General features: G+C 49.4%; 1 protein-coding gene across 3 annotated transcripts in view; it reads right to left on the reverse strand.

The window, feature by feature from the left end:
- The window catches only part of CFAP70 (cilia and flagella associated protein 70), a 78767-nt gene that overhangs the window by 43321 nt on the left and 14886 nt on the right, over window positions 1-20560 (reverse strand). For all 3 annotated transcript variants that reach the window (XM_088464915.1, XM_088464913.1, XM_088464914.1), the window contains exons 6-12: window positions 19435-19511; window positions 18750-18926; window positions 5563-5751; window positions 3991-4085; window positions 3697-3796; window positions 2324-2458; window positions 1719-1883 (exon numbers count right to left, since the gene is read on the reverse strand). In XM_088464915.1, coding sequence (XP_088321041.1) covers window positions 1719-1883; window positions 2324-2458; window positions 3697-3796; window positions 3991-4085; window positions 5563-5751; window positions 18750-18926; window positions 19435-19511 — 938 coding nt within the window. The remainder of the gene's footprint in view (window positions 1-1718; window positions 1884-2323; window positions 2459-3696; window positions 3797-3990; window positions 4086-5562; window positions 5752-18749; window positions 18927-19434; window positions 19512-20560) is intronic.

Genomic DNA, 20560 nt, shown 5'->3' on the forward strand with positions numbered 1-20560 from the left:
CGAGACCCTACCACAAGGGTCTCGTCGCAAGCCCGATGGTCGCGATGGTCTTGACCATCGCGACCATCATCATGGCCGCTCGCAATAGCTGTGGGTGGTCACCCACAGCTATGCGAGCGGCCAGGAGGCCGTTCAAAAAAAAACAAAAGCCCGGCGCTGATTCAGAGCGAGCACTCTGTCAGAGTGTCTGGCTCTGAATCAGGCCCTTTATACGGTGTGAGCAAACCACATGCCAAGAATGGTCAGTGTGAGAGAGACACAGAATAATGTGGTCAGCAAAAAAGAGAGTATATGAAGAGTGTGGTCTGGGGGGAAGATTAGGAGTAGAATTTGTCAGAAGCCTCACACCGCACACCCTGCACCCATATTATCTAAGACTTACCTCTCCATTTCCCACGTCGGGTTGTCTCAGCGCTGCACAAAATGCCAGAAAATGGCCACAACGGCTATTTTTCCGGTGTTCTGCGCATGCGCAGTGAGGAAATCGCCGGCAATCTGCGCATGCGCACTAGACTCTGGGCACACCCTAGTGCCCAGAGTCTACTGGTGCTGCGGTGGCCAGCCAGCCGTGTCAGTCAGCTGCCGGCCGCCGGGGAGAGAGGAGGGTGCCCCGGACAGGGAATGCACACAGGCCCCCTCCACTCTTACGACGCACCTGCAGCTCTGCTATATATCTATATCAGCAAAGGCATCTTTTTTTTCTTAGGCATTTCCGACCCTGTAAACCCCATAATCCTCATCTACCCACAGTACAGGCAGCCATTTTGTGAGCTGAATCAACATTCACAAGAATTTAGCCTTATCATTCGCCAGCAACATCACAGAGGTAAACTGCGCGTCTTGAAGCAGCTATTTTGTGGTCTGAACCAAAATACATTCATCAATTTACTAGTAAATCATTAGTATAAAATATTATACTAATAATAATAAGGCAACAGGAACTGATTGCTTTATTTCTCAGAGATGTCACTAGTCGTTAATGAATTTAAAATGGCCGCTTTCACTGCTAAGCTTCATGCTCATGAATATTGGATCATCTCACAAAATGGCCTCCTCCGCTGTTTGTAGGTGACAGGTATCAAAAAAAAGGTTTAATAAAGCAAAATCAAGTTTTATCCTGTTACCTCAAGGGTATCAATGTAGACATTTTAATTGACACTGAAGTATTTTAAAATCCTTTACAATACTGTATATCATAAACCATATTTTAGTTTGTACTAGGGATGTGCAGGCTCGGATAGGTTCGAATTTGCACGCCGAGTTCGGAATTTTCCCTCCAAAAATCGGGTCTCAGAAAGAGGCAAAACATCATCTTTCATGGACAAACATCATCTTTCCTGGACAAAAGTCCATGGAAGATGATGTTTGTCCATGAAAGATGATGTTTTGCCTCTTTCTGAGACCCGATTTTTGGAGGGAAAAATCCGAACTCGGCGTGCAAATTCGAACCTATCTGAGCCTGCACATCCCTACTTTGTACCCACAATTGCGCGCTCCCGCGGGTGGCATACAAGATCTTTTGGTTTGCCGTGCTGCATGGCCAATCAGATAATATCCTATGCGGGGCTGTGCAGTTTAATGAAGGACGAGGTATCGTTCCGTCGTTCATTTAATCACATAGTGTTTACAGGCAATCTTGGATAGTCCAGGGTGAAGAGAATTCCTCCCGACCCACCACAAGATTACCCTGGCGTTGTTGTCATTGTTCCGGCACTCACCCGTCTGCTATTGTCCTTCTCCTTGGCGCCCTTCTCTTCTCTAGCCATACGGCTGGGCGCCTGCTTCCCATGGGGAGAATTGAGGCCTTGTGGGGCAGATATGAGTTTACTCATGAAGCTATCGTGACGCATGAGATCCCGCAAGACGCTGGACTGGCATTTTGTCTAGGAGAAAAAGAGACACTGGGTAAACAATTGTCAGGTAAATGTTTAACACGACAGGGTAATGGGAAGAACTCCCATTTTTGGGTGGTATTGATGAGCGACATTCACGATAACGAAAGTATTAAGATTACAGACGCACAGAGGAATCCATTGCAGAGTGAATGACAGGTAGTCAGCGTTTGGGGGTGGTAACAGGGGGGGGGGGGGTCAGAAAAACGCAGGCGTTTCTTAGCGTTTAAACGCCGTTACATGGCCGTGCATAAATTAGCCCTTGCGACCTCTTTTACGCAGCATGAGACAACCTACACTGACAACGATATAGAAACATACAGAGCGAGTTACTCACAAGAGCTTACAATCTAAAGGAAATATGGGAACTCAAACAGCAACATACACGACACATATTTATTACACGGTTCCCCAGTGTGGCCACTGCTTACCTTCTCCAGCACCTCGGACTCCTGATAGGGAAAGACACGGTAGGCTCCGCGCATGCGCTTAACACCCGGGTACAGCAGAGGCACCAGGTTTACATACGCCACCCCATGGAAGGAGACCTGGACATCCTCATCGCTCTGTTGGTTGGAACAGAAAAGACGCAGGACACTGCTGAGATATAATATGGACCAAGTCTGTTGGCGTCTCTCCAAGAAGGCAATGTGAATTAATTAGTAAGATTTAGTCCCTTAATGACCGCGGTACCTTGTAGCTTTGCCCTGGATAAATGGTATTTGTTAAGGTGTCAGACTGAATTTTCTTTTCCCTAACAGATAGACTATTCTTTAGGTAGCGGTCTTATGTACCGTGTTTAGGTTTAAAGCCCATGTCTGCTCAATTTATAAAAGCCGGGCGGGCCTGTAGACGTCCTGTTTTGTTCTTATTAGTGTCTGGTCCTGTATAACATTGAAGAGTCCCATCTAGGTGGAAATAAGCTGCATCAAGGTGACGTGTGTAAACGCAAGCCCATGTGATACACTAAAAGCTTAATGGATAAAGCCTTGGCTCAAAAGGCCAACATGTAATAAAGTCGGTAGTGTATCTACAAGTTATCCCCAGGGCCGGATTAAGGTCTACATAGGACTGGGGCTGAAAATGATCAAGGGCCTATTGTGGGAAGTGGAGGAGGTGTGGCCAGTGCTGTGTGAGTGTGGCCACTGCTGTATGAGTGTGGCTAGTGCTGTGTGGGTGTGACCAGTGCTGTGTGGGTGAGGCCAGTGCCATGTGGGCATGTGCACCCTCACTATCCGCCCCCATGTCGTCCTAAAAACTATAAAAAGTAGAAAAACTGCATCATTTTGTGAGGAAAATAGAAATACAATTATAATACTTATGATATACATGTGGCCAACTGGGAGGCCGGTCATCATCATACTGTCACGATGGTGGGCTTATTTTTATGTGGAGCCTGGGGATGTAGTCCTATCTGCCTCATTGTCATTTGCTTTCACTTTATCTACAGGAAAAATGACTGCCAACATTTCATTGGATGCTTTGGGGAACTTTTACAGTTACCAGTAGAAAAGATTTAATAAATGACCCCAACAGTCAGAAGTGGATTATAACAGGGGTGACTGGAATAACTTCCGGGAGTCAGATCAGTAGGGGTCCCGCAGCAGGAGGAGCCAGGTCTGCTATTTTATTAGAATAAATTAAATAAATATGTTATCTGTTTATGTAAGCACAGTTCACATGTATGTACAGTATAGATCTACAGGTGCCTGTGTTTATACATATATAATATGTGTGTGTGTGTGTGTGTAACTATACCCAGGGCCTCAGATCATATTAATCCACCCCTGCCCATGGTACTTACTTTCTCGGCCTTGCTGGGTTTAGACTTGCTGGTGGTGGAAAGAGGCGCCCTCATTATCTCCACCGGCCAGTATCGGCATTCTGCGATCCGCTTCTGTAAGCTGCGACACACATAACTACTGTTAGTACAACACTCACCGTCTGTGTGCAGGTTTATTCCTATCTGCCTTCATTGTATCGTAACAGCAAGCTGTCTGAAATGCGACAGTAAGACACATTCTATCCCCTGTATTGTCCGTACATGAATTATTCACTAGTAACGTGATACGAGCAGAGTCTGCAGCATAGCGGTCACCTGATGACGGTGGACTGATCCAGGTAACAGCGTCTCTCTGTGTCCCATGTCACTCTCTTTCTTTGGGTCTCCGCTTCTTCACGGAACTCCTTGTCCTGTAGGTGGGTACAGAGTAAATCAATGTAATAGGCTCTAATGTCACACACAGGAGCCGTTGCCAACCTGCCTGGCTATGGAAAGTAAACTTATGGGAAGAAGGGGAGGGAGGTGCAGGTGGGAAAGTGAATCACATAATTTTGGTCCCACCTCCTTTTCTTAGATTATTGATTTGCAGGATTATGCCCCAATGGGGGTGTGGCTTAATGACACAAAGGAGTTTAATGACACTAAGCGCCCACCCCCTCTGTGGCCAGCTGCAACTCCTCTCCAGGCTTCTCCCGGAAAGGTGTTAAACAAAGTAGGGACAGTTTGCTGGAGAGAATTAGTACTGTGCATTCTCCATACCGTATTAGTGTTTCAGAGGCCAACGCATCTCATTTACAGCTCCACTTGCAGCTGAATGGGCACCAATAGGGCGATTGCACCCAGACTTAGGCCCGAATTCAATTTGGAGCGAAAAGCCGTTTTCGCGTGTTTTTGGTGAAAACTTTTCGGCGGTGACGTAATTTTCGCCTGTTTTGATTTTACTCCGTATTCAATTTGAAAGACTTTCTGCCTGGGCGGAGAGTCAATGCAATGTAATAGGCGGAAAAGTTTCGCTTATGAATAGCAGGCGGAAAAAAGTGCAGAATTGGGGTTTTGGGGTACAACGTTGCGGGAACCCCCGTGCAGCCTTCAGACAGTCCTCCAAAGGTAAACTGCCTCAAAACAATAAGAAAAAAGACTTAAGGACACCCCAAAAAATGATTTTGATTTTGGGGGTAAAAAAAAAAATTTTGGGGACAAAGAAAAAAACTAGTGAACCTGCCTCTGGGGGGTCCCCAAGTATGTCCCAGGTGCTTTGTGATTGCAGGGGCTTGCGGCAGGTGGATTTTTCATGATTTTTTCAACTTAACTTTAGCAACTTTAGAATATGCTGACCCCCCATTTTCAAGTACCCCAAATTTGCTGGGATAAGTTATTTTCAGCAAAAAAAACCTCCTGAATACTATTCTGCACCACTTATACAAAAACGCTATTTAGCAGCTATTGAGCCCGTTTAAAAACACCAAATACCTTCAGCAAGCCAAATCGGGGGGGACCATAGCTAACCCCCATGTCAGAGCATCTTTTGGGGGGTGTCAGGCTGATTTCCCCAAATCTGACAGCACTTTCCGCTTGTTTAAGTTTCGCCGGGTCCCGTTTTCGCCTACTTTCAAATTGAATACGGAGATGCGCAGGCACGCACGTGATACATTTCCGCCTGTAAAACAGACGAAGTAGGCGAAAAGTCCGGGAGGCGAAAAAGTATCGCGGCTCGGCTCAATTTGAATATGGGCCTAAGCTTGTTGAGGGCGTTTACTGGTTATGCAGAGCCCCTTGTAACAGGTAATAAATATCCGGTCACCAAAAAGCACCAAAAGAGTCCTCCACCACTGATTGACTGGACACATGTGGGGGATCTTCCCTCCTGTCACATATTATCTATCTTACCTCTTTCCCATTCATTTCTCCATCCTCTTCCTCATACACTTGTCCGAGGATGAAGGCTCCTGGGATATTCTGCGCTCCTGGAGCCGCAATTGCGCTCACCGGCCACCTCTTCTGCCGAGAGACTGGCTCCCTCTCCCCACCTGCCTTTAGGACCCCATTGGAGAATATAAGGGGGAGATCTCTCTGTACCTATATATTAAAATGGGATTAACTAGTGAGTAAACAAAATGCAATAACAAAAGCACATTTACTCCATATGTAATGAACACCAACGTGTCTACTCTATCTGTGCATCGCACACCTATAATGATGCCCTGATGTATAGACTTCTAGCTATTAAGCCCTTCATTTGTGCTGCTTACACCTTTCAGCAATCAATCTGCAATGTAAATCTGGGTTTCTGCTGATTATATCTGTATCATTCATCAGCTCTCATTTATCTTTCTGTGTATGATGCCGTTGTGCTGTTTAGTGGCGATGGTTATGCTGGTTACATACTATACGATGTATTGTACCATATACTGTATTTCTACTTCAGGGTCCATAGGGGGTCCACAGGGTTGACCTTGGGGTATAGGTTGGGGAACTAAATCCGGGCACCACGCAGTTAAAGCTTTCAGCTCCCAGGATGCACTGGGTCCACTCTCCCTATAACCCCGCCCCCCAGCCAGAGGCACCTCAGTTTAAGTTGGTGCCCGGCCGGAGTCGGGTCACCGTTTAGTGCAGTGGGGGCGGATTAGCAGCCCCTAAGCTTTATTTTTTTCTAAGACCAAAGTTTTTATTTTTACTTTGGACTTTTAGAGCGGCAGCATCGGACTGTCCATAGGACGTCTAAGCTGCCGCTCCATCACCCCGCCGGGCGCTGAGACGCCAGTACAGATCTGGGGATCTCAGCGGGACCCCAGAGTCTGTACTAGCCGGATCTGGGGATCTCTGCAGGCGCCAAGGACTGCTGCCGGATCCACGGGGAGCAGGTAAGGCGTGGGTCACCGCTTGCGGTGATCCGCGCATTTAATATGCAGTCCTGTACCTCCGGTCTCTGGGGACAGACCGGAGGCACCGGCAGTGGCGGCGGGCCCCCCATACCCCGCGTGTCCACTAGACCACCAGGGACTTAGCGATCGGCGCTGGGAGCCGGCATCCCGGGGGGTTAATAGCCGGCCAGGGGAGGAAGCCTTCCCTGTTGTAGCGGCTCCTCCCCCCAGCTCAGCGCGCCTTCCAGTAACCATAGTCTGGCGTCGCTGAGCTGCTTCCTCCGCGGGCCACGCTTCTTCTGGGGTCTCCAGCGGCCATTTTATCTCTGTGGTGCAGCAGAAATCTCTGGAGATGGCAGTGAGTCCAGTCCCCCTGCGTACCTCACCATCAGGTCAGTGTACACAGCGCTGTAGCCTTTCCAGACACTGAATCTGGGCAGTTGAATGCAGTGACAGTGCAGTATATTATATGACATGTTTATGTATATATGTATATATCTGCATTGTATGTGACTTATGCTAGTGCTGACTGTCTGTACTTTATTCTCTCACCTGTCAGTATATATCTATCCCTTTTTTTTACAATCTGCCCTAATACAGCTGTACTTAGGGTGGTTCTGAGACCTCACATGTATATACTCGTTAATATTTGTGAGGTTTGTCACATACTGTTGCGTGCTGCACGTTGCCATATTTTAGGTGGAACTGTGTGTTGCATACGCAGAAAATGGGTCCCTGCAGCTAATTTTGGCATCAGTCAGGATCAGTATAGCGCTGCTTGATATTTCCGCCAAGAGGGTTGGTCAGATATGTCTGACCAGGAGATAGAGCGTTATACTGCACCCATTTTTACTATCCTGCAAGTCATGTGCTGCAGGTGTTAGTGCGGAGGATTTGACTCATAAAGGGTTCTGTATGTGGCGTCATCTGGTGCCGGCCCCTTTCACGACCCCCTTGGCCGGTTTGTTTCTTGGGATCCTCTCAATTGCGGATCGCCGGGCGGGCCCCATTGTTGTACCTCACTTGGGGTTACTTCACCATACTGCCCTTTTCATCTCAGGGTATCTCGCAGTTTCTTGCACTCTTCCCCTGTGACACAGACTATCGCTCCTTACAGGGTTTCACAGTACATGAATTCCCCCTGGTGCCACAATAGTCTGTCATTCCCGTTGCAGGGATTACCACAACACCACCCTGGGTGGATGTCGTTTTTCTATGAAACGCAAAATGGCGTGGTATACGCCCTGTGGTTACTTCCCAGTTGGCTCTGCCGTGGACTGGATGCTGTTTTGGGTTCTTTCCCTCTTACACGGGGGGAAGCCTATTTCAGGTATTATTATCCCTGCTTTGGGGCTGGTAGTCAGGTCCATTCTGGTTAGAGAGAATGTTGATCCTGCACCTGTATCTTACACCCTCAGTCTAACATGACTTCGGGTTCCCTATTTCTGACTAGCGGGTGGATCGCATGGCGGGACTCTGGCTGTCGCTAGATACGAAGTATCACAACAGCGATTTGGCCTCCGGTCCCAAATTCCCTAAGGGTCATCATGAGCCCCTCCTGGGGGGGATCGGCATGTAACTCGTCTGATTACAGACGTTACTACGCCTTATATTCCTGCGTGGTCGGATTCTACGGATCCATAGGTGGTAACTCTGCCTGAAATCAGTATACTCACTTTCAGGGGCTGTTACCCGTCCTACCATGGTTATAGCATGGTTGGTTGCTACTATTGCATACTGAGCTGATGCATTTGTGACATTTTTTCCCCTCCATCACGTCTGGAGTTCAAATGTCTTTGATCGCTCACATTATGTATGCAGTTGTCATAGGTGGCAATACCTATATTGGATACCAGTCTCCTAACTTTCAGGGTTCCAGCTGCGACTGTATCCACTGTACTACACTATGGCTGCGCTCTGGGAATGCAGAGGTGCAGATACCATCTAGAGGGAAGATCTTGTTTGGTCCTGACCTTGACAAGATTGTAGTAACATTGGTAGTTTTACTAACGACACGTTTACCGCCTTCAGCTACTCCCACTACAGGGCCTCAGACTAAGTCTGTTACATCTTTCAGTCCTCAGAGTCAGCCTAAAGGCCTGTTTCTTCTTAGGCTGTCGGCCTCTACAAGGGCCGCCATATCCAGTGCCGAGCAGACCTGGACTTCCAGCCGACCCTGCTTCTGAACCTCAGGATAATTCTTCAGCCTGACGGGACAGGTCTACAACTGGGGGATTCCAGAGTGAGTTACTGACTTTCTCAGTGCACCCACTGCTGGTGTCAAGTCGGCACGGCTGCATAGGTAGGAGTGGTACTCTCTTACGGGTACGCCTTCTCATTGCTCAGGCGGCCTCTTTACAGGTGGTGGTGCGTGGGCCCTTCTTGAGACCCGAACAGGGCCTTACATATCCAGAAAGCTATACAGTTTTTGCCGTAAGCAGAGCTAGTTAGGCCATCCCCACTATCTCAACGAGGGACTGGTTGTTCTGCGTTCTTTCTGGTGCAGTGGCTGAATGGTCCTCTTTGGCCTATTCTCTGTTTCAATTCCCTGAACCAGTTTCTAAAGGTACCTGGGCTCAGGAGGAAACTCCTATGCTCCATCATGCGATGTTTGGATCCTGGGGACTTCATGGTATCCCTGGATAGGCGGGACACGTGCCTACGGGTACATATAGAGACCTCTCATCAGCATGGGCTCAGGTTTCCTGTGCCACAGCAACACTTGCAATTTTTCAGGCTCTGCCTTTTGGGACTGTCCTCAGCCCCACAGGGGTTTACCAGCTTTAAGGATTTTCTGACAGTTCACCGGTTCAGCATATCCAACTGCTCCAGTATCTGGATGGCCTCCTGCTCTTAGCAGGATGACCGAGGTACTCTACAGCCAGGTCAGAATAACTGTGGCTTCTTCACAGCGCAGATGTTCATCAACAGCGGAAAGAGTCCTACTTGCATCCCTCTCAGGGTATTCTTCATCTGGGAGCCCTGCTGGATTCTCAGAAATCTGAGAATTCTTCTGACATAAGACGGGATCTCCACTCCTTGACTTGGAATATGCGGATGTCTATGTAGTCGACATATGTCAGTATACTCTGGGATGCGTGGTCAAATATCCAGTGTGTCTGCCTTTGGATGGGTGGAATGGGCTTAGTTCTATTCCAGGCCTTTCCATAATTGGCTCCTCTCCAGGTGGAATGGGTTTTTTCCGTCGGATCACTGTTCATATGATGATGCTCTCTCCGGAGGCGAGTCGGTCTCTGTCCGGGTGGCTATGGCCATCTCGTCCAGGGTACTCTTTTGCTACAAGCAGTGTCTGGTTCGCATTCGTTTCAGTGCAGTTGGACGTCTGTCGATTCCGCCCTACCAATTAACTTGTTGGAACTTTAGGCTGTCTTGGGCCTTCCCTGGCATTACACGTATTTCAGGGTAAACCTCGATAGGGTCAGTCTGACAGTGTTACGACAGTGGCTTCCATCTTGGCAACACTGTTCGTTGGGTGGCTATGACAGAATTGTCTCACATTCTGACATAGGCCAAGGGTTTCCTCCAGGCCATCTCTGCAGCGTTCAGTCTAGGAGCTCTCCATTGGGAAGCGGGCTTCCTCAGCCATCACGAGGTGCATCCCGGGGACTAGTCTCTTCTCCAAGAGAGGTTTTGTCTCCTCGTGAGCAGAGAGTGCCTCCCTGAGGTGATCCTCATGGCCTTCTGACTTTATCACACACTACCGGTGTTACGGTCCAGCACTAGGGGTTTTTGAAGCTACCTTCAGTGACTTTGTCGGTGAAGTGGTCCTTCCACTTTGTGTACCTGGGTCCTCTGGTCTCCTTTCTTCCTCGAGGTCTTCGGAAGCTTCATTTGAGACGGAGATGCTTTCCTGCTGGTGGCTCCTGATTGCCCCAGATGTCAGGGGTACTTTGATTTTCGGAATTTCCCCTCCGATACTCCATTCTTGATGCTTCACTATCCGGACCTGTTGTCTCGGGGTCCTTGTGTTGCCCTGGACCTGGATCGTTTGTCTTTGACTACGTCCCTACGGGGGTCCTACGGCTTCCATGGCTTTGTCATCAGAGCACACAGATCAGCTTTTGCTGGGACCTTCCACAGACTGTGGCAGGCTTAATTCTTATGGTATCGTACCTGTCGCTACGATCCTCCGGCGTTCAGGATTTCCAGATATTCTGGCATTCCTTCCAGCTGGCTTGGGTCTCACCCTCCGCCTAGCCTTCCTGACAGTGCGGATCTCTACACTGTCAGTATGGTTAAGGTGTGGAATTGCTCCACTCTGGTATCCAGTTCATCCTTCAGAGTGTTTTCTGGATTATGCCGCCATTTGTCCCCCCTAGGGGCTCCTTGGGAGTTAGTAGTGGTTCTTCGTTCCCTCCGGGGACAGTCAAAGGAACCACTGGGTGTGATAGTCATTACATGGTCTATTGCTTAGGCTCTCTCTCTCTTATGGCGTTTATATCCGCCAGGTGAGTGTCGGAATTGGGAGAGTTCTCAGGTGGCTCCCTCTTCTGGATGTCAGGGTATGAGTTGCACTCACCCTGTGTTTCTTCCTAAAGTGGTTTTTAGGCTCCATATTATTCTGGAGCTTAGGGTACGGCCATTCAGTCTCGGCGACGGATTCTCCTCTCAGCACAGGAGCGTCCCCACCCTTGGTTGAACTGCTTTGGGACATCCCCAAGGTCAACCCTGTGGACCCCCTATGGACCCTGAAGTAGAAAACAAGAGATATGGTAAGAACTTACCTTTGTTATCTCTGTTACTACGAAGTCCATAGGGTCCACAGGGCGCCCGCCCTGACGCACCTGGTTTCATATGGGCTGTGTTACAGGTCACCGGTTTCCCGTCTCCTTTTCTGTGAGTATGGTTCTTGAGTGTTCCAGTTTTCTCTCTCTTTTTCTCTCCTCCTCCGGCCTTTGGCTACTTACAAACTGAGGTGCCTCTGGCTGGGGGGCGGGGTTATAGGGAGAGTGGACCCAGTGCATCCTGGGAGCTGAAAGCTTTAACTGCGTGGTGCCCGGATTTGGTTCCCCAACCTATACCCCAAGGTCAACCCTTTGGACCCTATTGACTTCGTAGAAACAGAGATAACAAAGGTAAGTTCTTACCATATCTCTTGTTATCGTTCAGACGCGGGTCGGAAAGATTTATTGTATAAATGGTATTTTGTATACGTCTGATCTGTCGTTCGCCATGGTCGTTCATCGCAGCGTCCCGTCTGCTGTCCTGCACGGCAGATGGGACGATTCAATGAACAACACAGTGTAGTTACATGCAGCATGTAAACGACACATCGCCCCATTGTACAGCGGATCATGTAGTGTGTACGGTGCGCTCGATGTATCGTTACCTCACGGGGCAAGGTCGCTGGGTTATATGACAGCTATGATATTTGGTCATTGCCATGTTGTTCCTAAGTACTGTTTATATTGATTTCCTGTGTTTCTGCTCTGTTTTCTTTTATATTATCTACTGTGAGAACCCAATAAATATGATTTACAAAAAAGAAGCCCGTAATTTGCTATCGGAGATCCCATTTTGTGGTGTTGAGCATCAACGGTTTCTTTATTAATTTGAATCCGCGCCATGGGTACCCCACAGACAGCTACTTACAGACCTCTATACCTCTATCCGCGCCATGGGTACCCCACAGACAGCTACTTACAGACCTCTATACCTCTATCCACGCCATCGTACCCACAGACAGCTACTTACAGACCTCTATACCTCTATCCACGCCATCGTACCCACAGACAGCCTCTTACAGACCTCTATACCTCTATCCACGCCATGGTACCCACAGACAGCCTCTTACAGACCTCTATACCTCTATCCGCGCCATGGTACCCACAGACAGCCTCTTACAGACCTCTATACCTCTATCCACGCCATGGTACCCACAGACAGCCTCTTACAGACCTCTATACCTCTATCCGCGCCATGGTACCCACAGACAGCCTCTTACAGACCTCTATACCTCTATCCGCACCATGGGTACCCCACAGACAGCCACTTACAGACCTCTATACCTCTATCCACGCCATGGTACCCACAGACAGCCTCTTACAGACCTCTATACCTCTATCTGCGCCATGGGTACCCCACAGACAGCTACTTACAGACCTCTATACCTCTATCCACGCCATGGTACCCACAGACAGCCTCTTACAGACCCCTATACCTCTATCCGCGCCATGGGTACCCCACAGACAGCCACTTACAGACCTCTATACCTCTATCCACGCCATGGTACCCACAGACAGCCTCTTACAGACCTCTATACCTCTATCTGCGCCATGGGTACCCCACAGACAGCCACTTACAGACCTCTATACCTCTATCCGTGCCATGGGTACCCCACAGACAGCCACTTACAGACCTCTATACCTCTATCCACGCCATGGTACCCACAGACAGCCTCTTACAGACCTCTATACCTCTATCTGCGCCATGGGTACCCCACAGACAGCTACTTACAGACCTCTATACCTCTATCCACGCCATGGTACCCACAGACAGCCTCTTACAGACCCCTATACCTCTATCCGCGCCATGGGTACCCCACAGACAGCCACTTACAGACCTCTATACCTCTATCCACGCCATGGTACCCACAGACAGCCTCTTACAGACCTCTATACCTCTATCTGCGCCATGGGTACCCCACAGACAGCCACTTACAGACCTCTATACCTCTATCCGTGCCATGGGTACCCCACAGACAGCCACTTACAGACCTCTATACCTCTATCCACGCCATCGTACCCACAGACAGCTACTTACAGACCTCTATACCTCTATCCACGCCATCGTACCCACAGACAGCCTCTTACAGACCTCTATACCTCTATCTGCGTCATGGGTATCCCACAGACAGCCACTTACAGACCTCTATACCTCTATCCGCGCCATGGTACCCACAGACAGCCTCTTACAGACCTCTATACCTCTATCCACGCCATGGTACCCACAGACAGCCTCTTACAGACCTCTATACCTCTATCCGCGCCATGGTACCCACAGACAGCCTCTTACAGACCTCTATACCTCTATCCGCGCCATGGGTACCCCACAGACAGCCACTTACAGACCTCTATACCTCTATCCACGCCATGGTACCCACAGACAGCCTCTTACAGACCTCTATACCTCTATCTGCGCCATGGGTACCCCACAGACAGCTACTTACAGACCTCTATACCTCTATCCACGCCATGGTACCCACAGACAGCCTCTTACAGACCCCTATACCTCTATCCGCGCCATGGGTACCCCACAGACAGCCACTTACAGACCTCTATACCTCTATCCACGCCATGGTACCCACAGACAGCCTCTTACAGACCTCTATACCTCTATCTGCGCCATGGGTACCCCACAGACAGCCACTTACAGACCTCTATACCTCTATCCGTGCCATGGGTACCCCACAGACAGCCACTTACAGACCTCTATACCTCTATCCACGCCATCGTACCCACAGACAGCTACTTACAGACCTCTATACCTCTATCCACGCCATCGTACCCACAGACAGCCTCTTACAGACCTCTATACCTCTATCTGCGTCATGGGTACCCCACAGACAGCCACTTACAGACCTCTATACCTCTATCCACGCCATGGTACCCACAGACAGCCTCTTACAGACCTCTATACCTCTATCCGCGCCATGGTACCCACAGACAGCCTCTTACAGACCTCTATACCTCTATCTGCGCCATGGGTACCCCACAGACAGCTACTTACAGACCTCTATACCTCTATCCACGCCATGGTACCCACAGACAGCCTCTTACAGACCCCTATACCTCTATCCGCGCCATGGGTACCCCACAGACAGCCACTTACAGACCTCTATACCTCTATCCACGCCATGGTACCCACAGACAGCCTCTTACAGACCTCTATACCTCTATCTGCGCCATGGGTACCCCACAGACAGCCACTTACAGACCTCTATACCTCTATCCGTGCCATGGGTACCCCACAGACAGCCACTTACAGACCTCTATACCTCTATCCACGCCATCGTACCCACAGACAGCTACTTACAGACCTCTATACCTCTATCCACGCCATCGTACCCACAGACAGCCTCTTACAGACCTCTATACCTCTATCTGCGTCATGGGTACCCCACAGACAGCCACTTACAGACCTCTATACCTCTATCCACGCCATGGTACCCACAGACAGCCTCTTACAGACCTCTATACCTCTATCCGCGCCATGGTACCCACAGACAGCCTCTTACAGACCTCTATACCTCTATCCGCGCCATGGGTACCCCACAGACAGCCACTTACAGACCTCTATACCTCTATCCACGCCATGGTACCCACAGACAGCCTCTTACAGACCTCTATACCTCTATCTGCGCCATGGGTACCCCACAGACAGCTACTTACAGACCTCTATACCTCTATCCACGCCATGGTACCCACAGACAGCCTCTTACAGACCCCTATACCTCTATCCGCGCCATGGGTACCCCACAGACAGCCACTTACAGACCTCTATACCTCTATCCACGCCATGGTACCCACAGACAGCCTCTTACAGACCTCTATACCTCTATCTGCGCCATGGGTACCCCACAGACAGCCACTTACAGACCTCTATACCTCTATCCGTGCCATGGGTACCCCACAGACAGCCACTTACAGACCTCTATACCTCTATCCGCACCATGGGTAGCCCACAGACAGCCACTTACAGACCTCTATACCTCTATCCACGCCATGGGTACCCACAGACAGCCTCTTACAGACCTCTATACCTCTATCCGAGCCATGGGTACCCCACAGACAGCCACTTACAGAGCTCTATACCTCTATCCACGCCATGGTACCCACAGACAGCCTCTTAAAGATCTCTATACCTCTATCTGCGTCATGGGTACCCCACAGACTGCCTCTTACAGACCTCTATACCTCTATCCGCGCCATGGGTACCCCACAGACAGCCACTTACAGACCTCTATACCTCTATCCACGCCATGGTACCCACAGACAGCCTCTTACAGACCTCTATACCTCTATCTGCGTCATCGGTACCCCACAGACAGCCACTTACAGACTTCTATACCTCTATGCGCTTCATGGGTACCCCACAGACAGGCATTTACAGACCTCTATACCTCTATCTGCGCCATGGGTACCCCACAGACAGCCACTTACAGACTTCTATACCTCTATCTGCGCCATGGGTACCCCACAGACAGCCATTTACAGACCTCTATACCTCTATCTGCGCCATGGGTACCCCACAGACAGCCTCTTACAGACCTCTATACCTCTATCTGCGCCATGGGTACCTCACAGACAGCCTCTTACAGACCTCTATACCTCGATCTGCGTCATGGGTACCGCACAGACAGCCACTTACAGACCTCTATACCTCTATCTGCGCCATGGGTACCCCACAGACAGCCTCTTACAGACCTCTATACCTCTATCTGCGCCATGGGTACCCCACAGACAGCTTCTTACAGACCTCTATACCTCTATCTGCGTCATGGGTACCCCACAGACAGCCTCTTACAGACCTCTATACCTCTATCCGCGCCATAGGTACCCCACAGACAGCCACTTACAGACCTCTATACCTCTATCTGCGCCATGGGTACCCCGCAGACAGCCTCTTACAGACCTCTATACCTCTATCCGCGCCATGGGTACCCCACAGACAGCCACTTACAGACCTCTATACCTCTATCTGCGCCATGGGTACCCCACAGACAGCCTCTTACAGACCTCTATACCTCTATCCGCGCCATGGGTACCCCACAGACAGCCTCTTACAGACCTCTATACCTCTATCCGCGCCATGGGTACCCCACAGACAGCCTCTTACAGACCTCTATACCTCTATCTGCGTCATGGGTACCCCACAGACAGCCACTTACAGACCTCTATACCTCTATCTGCGCCATGGGTACCCCACAGACAGACACTTACAGACCTCTATACCTCTATCCGCGCCATGGGTACCCCACAGACAGCCACTTACAGACCTCTATACCTCTATCTGCGCCATGGGTACCCCACAGACAGCCTCTTACAGACCTCTATCCGCGCCATGGGTACCCCACAGACAGCCACTTACAGACCTCTATACCTCTATCCGCGCCATGGGTATCCCACAGACAGCCACTTACAGACCTCTATACCTCTATCTGCGCCATGGGTACCCCGCAGACAGCCTCTTACAGACCTCTATACCTCTATCCGCGCCATGGGTACCCCACAGACAGCCACTTACAGACCTCTATACCTCTATCTGTGCCATAGGTACCCCACAGACAGCCACTTACAGACCTCTATACCTCTATCCGCGCCATGGGTACCCCACAGACAGCCACTTACAGACCTCTATACCTCTATCTACGCCATGGGTACCCCACAGACAGCCTCTTACAGACCTCTATACCTCTATCTGCGCCATGGGTACCCCACAAACAGACACTTACAGACCACTATACCTCTATCCGCGCCATGGGTATCCCACAGACAGCCACTTACAGACCTCTATACCTCTATCTGTGCCATGGGTACCCCACAGACAGTCACTTACAGACCTCTATACCTCTATCTGCGCCATGGGTACCTCACAGACAGCCTCTTACAGACCTCTATACCTCTATCTGCGCCAGGGGTACCCCACAGACAGCCACTTACAGACCTCTATACCTCTATCTGCGCCATGGGTACGTCACAGACAGCCACTTACAGACCTCTATACCTCTATCTGCGCCATGGGTACGTCACAGACAGCCACTTACAGACCTCTATACCTCTATCTGCGTCATGGGTACCTCACAGACAGCCACTTACAGACTTCTATACCTCTATCCGCGCCATGGGTACCCCACAGACAGCCACTTACAGACCTCTATACCTCTATCTGCGCCATGGGTACCCCACAGACAGCCTCTTACAGACCTCTATACCTCTATCCGCGCCATGGGTACCCCACAGACAGCCTCTTACAGACCTCTATACGTCTATCCGCGCCATGGGTACCCCACAGACAGCCTCTTACAGACCTCTATACCTCTATCTGCGCCATGGGTACCCCACAGACAGCCTCTTACAGACCTCTATCCGCGCCATGGGTACCCCACAGACAGCCACTTACAGACCTCTATACCTCTATCCGCGCCATGGGTATCCCACAGACAGCCACTTACAGACCTCTATACCTCTATCTGCGCCATGGGTACCCCGCAGACAGCCTCTTACAGACCTCTATACCTCTATCCGCGCCATGGGTACCCCACAGACAGCCACTTACAGACCTCTATACCTCTATCTGTGCCATAGGTACCCCACAGACAGCCACTTACAGACCTCTATACCTCTATCCGCGCCATGGGTACCCCACAGACAGCCACTTACAGACCTCTATACCTCTATCTACGCCATGGGTACCCCACAGACAGCCTCTTACAGACCTCTATACCTCTATCTGCGCCATGGGTACCCCACAAACAGACACTTACAGACCACTATACCTCTATCCGCGCCATAGGTACCCCACAGACAGCCACTTACAGACCTCTATACCTCTATCTGCGCCATGGGTACCCCACAGACAGCCTCTTACAGACCTCTATACCTCTATCTGCGTCATGGGTACCCCACAGACAGCCTCTTACAGACCTCTATACCCCTATACATGCCATGGGTACCCCACAGACAGCCTCTTACAGACCTCTATACCTCTATCCGTGCCATGGGTACCCCACAGACAGCCACTTAAAGACCTCTATACCTCTATCTGTGTCATAGGTACCCCACAGACAGCCATTTACAGACCTCTATACCTCTATCCGGTGGTTATATCATATTGACTGAGGTACTAATTAAGTCACCTGTGGTCAAGCATGGATATCCTTAAAACCTGTACTGTTAGGGTGCCTTGAGGACCAAGTTTGAGAACTTCTGCTCCATCTTATTATCTAGGACCTGAACACAACATCATCAAACTCTTCATAACCGACTTTTCTCTTGACAATGGATCCTAATATTCTCCACTCCCTTTATTAATTCAATTGCCTCTATCTGAACTCACTCCAATTCCACGATGACCTGCTTATGGATTTATACCCCGAGCTCCTACAGATATTTCAATATGGTCTAAAGAGAGGTTTATAAAGAGGCCAGATTACACCAGCGCTGCAGAGGCTCATAGACGTTTGTTTCTCACCTCCCCCTTTATTGGTATTTGAAGGCTGGCGACGTAATTGAACTGAGGCCCCGCAGGGTTCCAGGAGTCCGGGACGCAGTAAGCGGCTTCTACGGTTGCTCTGAGCAGGTTCCCGTCACTTATCTGGGACTCAGTGAGTACAGGAGTTGGGACAGACACCGACACCTCCAGGCTTGGCTGAAATGCAAACATTAAGAGCGTATCAGTAACTGCTATAAGCTCTCCCATAGTCCTAAGAACATAGTAAACGCCTCATTTGGGTTCAACATGGACGTCGAGTGCCTCCAGTTCTAAAAAAAAAATTCAAAAGTATTACAGCTAAGCGGCCAACAATTTATAGGCTGCCAAGGTTATGGAAATAAATTGTACAACTGTTACCCAGGACAAAATTTCTGGTGAAATGAAATATATATTAAAAGTCGCTCAAAATGATCCAAGGATAACACCACCCCAAATGTAGCTTTGGGTTGGGCTATGAGATTAGTCCAAGAAAAACTCTGATCTGATCTGAATGTACTGCCCCATTTCCTCATTCTGCCCCAGTTGTGAGCAGGAGGAGACCTCATGCTTGGACCAGCAGGATCCACTGAAGCGCTGGATTGGAGGTGCACAGGCATATCAGATTTCCTGCTCATTTACCCTTTAAACATAACTATTACAGATTAACCCGTCACTTCAGAAGTACCTTGGCATCCGGGCGGGACTCCAGCAGCGAGCCAGTAACTGGGTGCAGAGGTGCGGTCGTCTTGAAATTGCATTCACCTGAGGACACAAAATGTCAGCGGTGTCAGAAAACGAACATGTTACATTTTCTGGCATAAACACATCATATCATGTGTATTATCCTGGACAACCCGTGCCAATCCCCCCCACCTTCCCCAGCATTAGTGTGAATATATGTCCCAGCATGCTCTGCCAACAAATGAGTGACAGGGCACACTGGGAAATGTTGTTCCACAGTTGCAAAACAAACAACCAGCGGACGCCTGTTTTCCAGCTGTTGTGGAGCTACAAGTTCCAGCAAGCAGCATCATTCAGAAGTTTGAGGGGCATGCTGGAGCTTGTAGTTCCACACAGCAAGTTGCCCAGCTCTGATACAAATATGAAGGTCCAATTTGCCAGTGATAACAGGATGATAAATAATAAAAGTGTCTCTTTAAAGCGCTTCTGGTTCTTCCCATTACGCAAAGGTTGTTAAACATCACAGGGCTCAGCTGCAAATTCTCTTTATTGCCTGTATTGACAGAGTGGGGATTACACTGAGAAGACAGAAAAGGAAAGCCATACTGTGTGTAGCCTATAAAGTTATCAGGCAGTATAATAAATCGCACCCTCGGAATGTAAAGTATCTTGAAGACTGCGGAGAGGTGAGAGAGGTCCAGTGGTCGGTCACAGGGATAGCGGCCAAATCTCCATCACCGCTCAATCACATTGTGTAACTGTATACATCCAGTACTGCGTGTATACCGCTGTGGAACATTCCCAGGAATTATGGGGGCTTAACATGCCAACAAACCCGTCCTCTTTATAACAACCAGAGTAGGATCAGAGTTTGGCTGCGTTTTCCTCTAAAGCGTTTATACAGTGCCAACTTCGCAGAGCGCTATACTTTCAGGAACAGCTGAAAATGCTACATACGGATAGAATATGTTTCAGTTGGGTTCATCTACTAAGCAACCTAAGGCCATAGTCAATTAGGAGCGAAGAGTCCGTTATCGGCCCGATGACGTCATTTTCGCTATTTTCAATTACCCCCATATTCAATTTCAAAGACTTTTCGCAGGAGCGAAAAGTGTTTGTAAAAAAACGGG

This window comes from Taudactylus pleione, unplaced genomic scaffold, assembly GCF_031769625.1.
Source record: "Taudactylus pleione unplaced genomic scaffold, aTauple2 ptg000061l, whole genome shotgun sequence".
In the NCBI taxonomy this organism is placed as follows: Eukaryota; Metazoa; Chordata; class Amphibia; order Anura; family Myobatrachidae; genus Taudactylus; species Taudactylus pleione.